Source organism: Natrix helvetica (assembly GCF_964273705.1).
Source record: "Natrix helvetica genome assembly, chromosome: 5".
Taxonomy (NCBI): Eukaryota; Metazoa; Chordata; class Lepidosauria; order Squamata; family Natricidae; genus Natrix; species Natrix helvetica.
This window is the reverse complement of record NC_138551.1, coordinates 24,781,132-24,785,645: the sequence shown is the minus strand read 5'-3', so window position 1 is coordinate 24,785,645 and position 4,514 is coordinate 24,781,132. Positions and strand designations below refer to the sequence as shown.

General features: G+C 39.1%; 1 protein-coding gene across 1 annotated transcript; it reads right to left on the bottom strand.

The window, feature by feature from the left end:
• Positions 1-662: 662 nt before the first annotated feature.
• On the bottom strand, positions 663-3,746 carry ARL14 (ARF like GTPase 14). Its single transcript, XM_081955723.1, has 2 exons — positions 3,592-3,746; positions 663-1,552 (listed from the first exon to the last, which is right to left on the bottom strand). The coding sequence occupies exon 2, from the start codon at positions 1,483-1,485 to the stop codon at positions 907-909; it is 579 nt and encodes a 192-aa protein (XP_081811849.1). The 5' UTR covers positions 1,486-1,552; positions 3,592-3,746; the 3' UTR covers positions 663-906.
• Between the last annotated feature and the right edge of the window lie 768 nt (positions 3,747-4,514).

The window sequence follows — 4,514 nt, the reverse complement described above, 5'->3', positions numbered from 1 at the left end:
GCATGCTAGTTGTTTCCAGCTCTAGGGGGCGATACTCATCTCCGTTTCTAAGCCAAAGAGCCAGCACTGTCCGAAGACGTCTGCATGGTCATGTGGCTGGCATGATTAAACACCGAAGGCGCATGGAGCACTGCTACCTTTCCACCAAAGTAGTCCCTAATTTTCTACTTGCATTTTTTACGTGCTTTTGAACTGCTAAGTTGGCAGAAGCTGGTACAAGTAATGGGAGCTCACTCCAATATGCGGCACTAGGGATTCAAACCGCTGAACTGCCGACCTTCTGATCAACAATCTCAGCGTCTTAGCCACTGAGCCACCTTATAAAAGCCCTTATAATAGGCAGCTGTAAAAGAAATAAGTAAATAAAAAAGTAAATACCTTTTTGTGCACTTTACCTGATTTAATTAAAATAAAATATATTTTACAATTTATATATTATAGTGAATATTTTATCTTTTCTCATAAACTTTAGGATAGAACTGCAAATCTATATTTTATCTGATTTTATATTAATAGCATACTAATGACAAGTAAGGTTTTGTCTAATGATTTCCAATTACTTATTGCAGAAGCTTCAAAACTGTTACATTAATTATTGCACAATTGATAGATGCAAAACAGATGACATGTACAGAAACACACACACACACTTCCATAATCAATTATACTGTGGCTGATTTTATTCTTTTTGCAGTTTCATACTTCAGGGTTTAATTATATTTCTTTCCTTAGAGCAACATAATATTTTTGAAGGCCAATAGACATGAGAGATTGGTCCAAACTCTGTCACAAATATTTTACTTTCATCAAAAATAAGGAAAACATATTACAAAATCTGATGGTTAATGAACAGGCTAATGTTCTTCCTCAGCAATGAATTAATGATCCAGATTATGAAATGATCGTTTAAAGTTGTTTGAAAATTGCAAAGCTCTCTTGTTTAGATTTTATGCAAGATTTTGCAAATTTTGTCACTTTTTGAAATGCTTCTGAGAGTCCGACTCCTGTAAGTGCACAACAAGGCTGTACATACCAGTTTCGGTTGTGACACTGCTTCTTCATGTTGAATCTCTGAGTTATTTCTTCAGCACTCAGAGCTCCAGGAAGATCCTGCTTGTTTGCTAGTACAACCACAGGTACATTTTTAATACTGTCATGTCTTAAAATAAACTCCAGCTCTTTCTTTGATTCTTCCAAGTGACGCTTGTCAGAGCTATCAACAACATAGACCAAGCAATCTGTGTCTTCCAAATACTTGTCCCAAGCAGTCCTCATTTTCTGCTGACCTCCAACATCCCATATTGTTAAGGTCATATCTTTTGATGTTTTAATCATCTCTACATTAAAACCAACCGTTGGCTCCGTTAGGAAGACTTCATTACATTTTAGCTTGTATAGAAGAGTGGATTTCCCAGATGAATCTAGTCCAAGCATTATAATCTGGGCTCCTTTGATTTTCAGTTGTGTAGAATTTATAAGCCCCATTTGTTCAGCTGTTCGTTGTCTTTTCTTTTCTCCTTACGGGTTTGGTGTCTGTCTCAGAGCAGAATGGCTGGTAAAAGAGGAAGCAACAGAATATCAGGTTTCTGTTTTGCAATAAGAATAAGATTGGGCATGTATTTGTTTTATGACTTTACCTGCAAACAGAACTTTACAAGCTATCTAAGGGTGGACTTATATTGACATAAAAAACAGAAGTTGATTAATGCCAAAGTAAAATGCATACAAAGGTTTTATTGTTTTGCTCTTGTGATATTTCCCTTTAGACATAATACTCCTAATATAAGGGTAAGTATAGTTTTTCACAATATTATAGTACAGGAAGCCCTCAACCTATAACCACAATTAAGACCAAAATTTCTGTTGCTAAGTGAAACAGTTGTTAAGTAAACTTTGTCCTATTTAGCAAACTTTCTTATTGTGGTTGTTAAGCGAATCATTGCAGTTGTAACACACGTTAAGTGAGTTTGGCTTCTCCATTGACTTTACTTACTAGGTTGGATAAGGTGACCCCAGAACATTTCAATCATCATAAATGTGAGTCAGTTGCCAAGCGTGTGAATTTTGATCATGTGACCATAAGGATGCCACAACGTTTGTAAGTGTGAAAAACGGCCACTTTTTTCAGTGTCATTATAACTTTGAACGGTCACTAGCAATAGCAATAGCACTTGGACTTATATACCGCTTCGCAGTGCTTTACAGCCCTCTCTAAGTGGTTTACAGAGTCAGCATATTGCCTCCAACAATCTTGGTCCTCATTTTACCCACCTCGGAAGGATGGAAGACTGAGTCAACCTTGAGCCGTTGAGTCCCAAGCAGCCAAACTGCTGGCAGCCGGTGATCAGCAGCAGTAGCCTGCAGTACTGCATTCTAACTATTGCATCACATGCTCTGTTATAAGGCGAGGACTATCTGTACAGTACTCTTATTAAAGCACCCATTGTGTGACATTCTCTGTCTAGACTCCCATCATTGACAGTTTAAAGGCATGCAAATGCAAGTAGATAAATAGGTACCACTTCTGGGTGACTTTCAGTAGGAAGCTAATAGCACTCCGCAATGTCATGCTGGCCATATGATCGCGGAAATGTCTTTGGACAGCACTGGCTTAATGGCCTTGAAACAGAGATGAGCACCGCCCCTACAGTCGGCAACGACTAGCCAGCGTAACAAAATCTACAGGGACTCTTTTACCATTTTTAAAAAATGTTTGTAAAGACAGTGAAGACAGCCTCTCCTTAATAGTTCACAGAATATATTTTAGATACAGATAGCAGAGTCCTCAGTCTGGCAAGATTTTGTCTGGGAGTCATGTGATCGCCATTTGTGAGTTTCCCAGTCTTCTCACAAGCAAAGTCTGGGGGAAGCCAGATTGGCTAACTGACCATGTGATTCTCTAAACAACTTACCATAAGTGATTTGCTAAACAACTATGGCAAAAAATGATTGTAAAATCAGGTGTGACTCACTTAACAACCGTCTTACTTAGCACAATTTTTCCCAACAGTGATCGTAACACGAGGACTACCTGTAATGCTCCTCTCCCAACTAAGATAGGATCCTGCTTTAAAAAAAATATCGGGGAAGTCATGGTTAGTAACTGGGAATCATGGTACATTGAATTCATTGCTTTTGAATAGAGTAACAGAGTTGGAAGGGACCTTGGAAGTCTTCTAGTCCAACCCCCTGCTTAGGCAGGAAACCCTACACCACTTCAGACAAATGTTATCCAATATTTTCTTTAAAACTTGAAGTGTTGGAGCATTTACAACTTCTGGAGACAAGTTGTTCCACTGATTAATTGTTCTAATTGTCAGGAAATTTCTCCTTAGTTCTAGATTGCTTCTCTCCTTGATTAGTTTCCACCCATTGCTTCTTGTCTTGCCCTCAGGTGCTTTGGAGACTAACTTGACTCCTTCTTCTTTGTGGCAGGCCCTGGGATATTGGAACACTGCTTTCTCCCAGCTTACCTTGTCTGATCATTTTCACCATTCATGCTTATCTGAATAGTCAAATAATAGACAGGAATAGTATGAAGAAGATGAATGAGAAAGGTAATTCTAAAAAGGTAGAAGAATTAAAGCTTACGTGGATGAATCAGCTGAAGAGCACCTCACTCTAGTTAAGAAGAAGATAGGGAAAAGGAGGACCAGATTCCATGGAGAATGTAGACATCAAGCACCATTGAGACAAAGCTTTAAAACTGACAGAATAGAAAAACAAGGAAAACAATGCAAACCAGAAGTACGGGCAAAATGGGATAAGTCAACTAATATAGTCCAAAAGGTGTGGGCAGGAAAAGTTGAACAAGTTAATGAACAACTAACAGAATTGTATTCTCAGGTTTCAGAGGTTGCTTTGACTGCTAGCATATTTCTGATACTGTGATGCACAACGAGCAGGCTTTTGATGATAAAATATGTTGCAGACTTTGGACCTGAGCTGGCTGATGTACAGGATCAGAACAGAAGAAATAATTAGCTGATTAGAGGAATCTGACAAAATGTAGAAAAGTCGTCTTCTGTTCGATAGCTCGTCTCAAAACTTAATGACAAGCTATCTGATTTAAAGCTTTTAGATTGAAGAGGTGGAACACAGCCATAGGTTCAATCAGATCTAGGTTTAATCAGATGCAAACATCAAGGGATATAATAAAGAAAATGCTTGGGTAAGAGACAGAATTTTGCAAAATGTTGATTTCCGCGAACCAATACATTAGAAAGGAGATAAAGTAAATTTCCCCAAAAATGTTAGTCCAGCCATGCTTCAAAAAGGAAAAGTGTTTAAGCCTTTAAAGCAGGGGTGTCAAACTCTATGTTATTGTGGGTCACACCAAAGTTGTGTCTGACTTCAGGGGTCTGGGTAGGCATGGCCAGGGTGGGGGTGGCCAGCTTGACATCACTTGTGTCAGGGGTGCCTGTGGTGGCCAGAGCACTCTGCCAGTGAAAATGGGCTCCTGAGCTCCTGTTTTAGGCTGCAACAGTCTCCTGCAGGCCCTCTGCCAGCGAAAG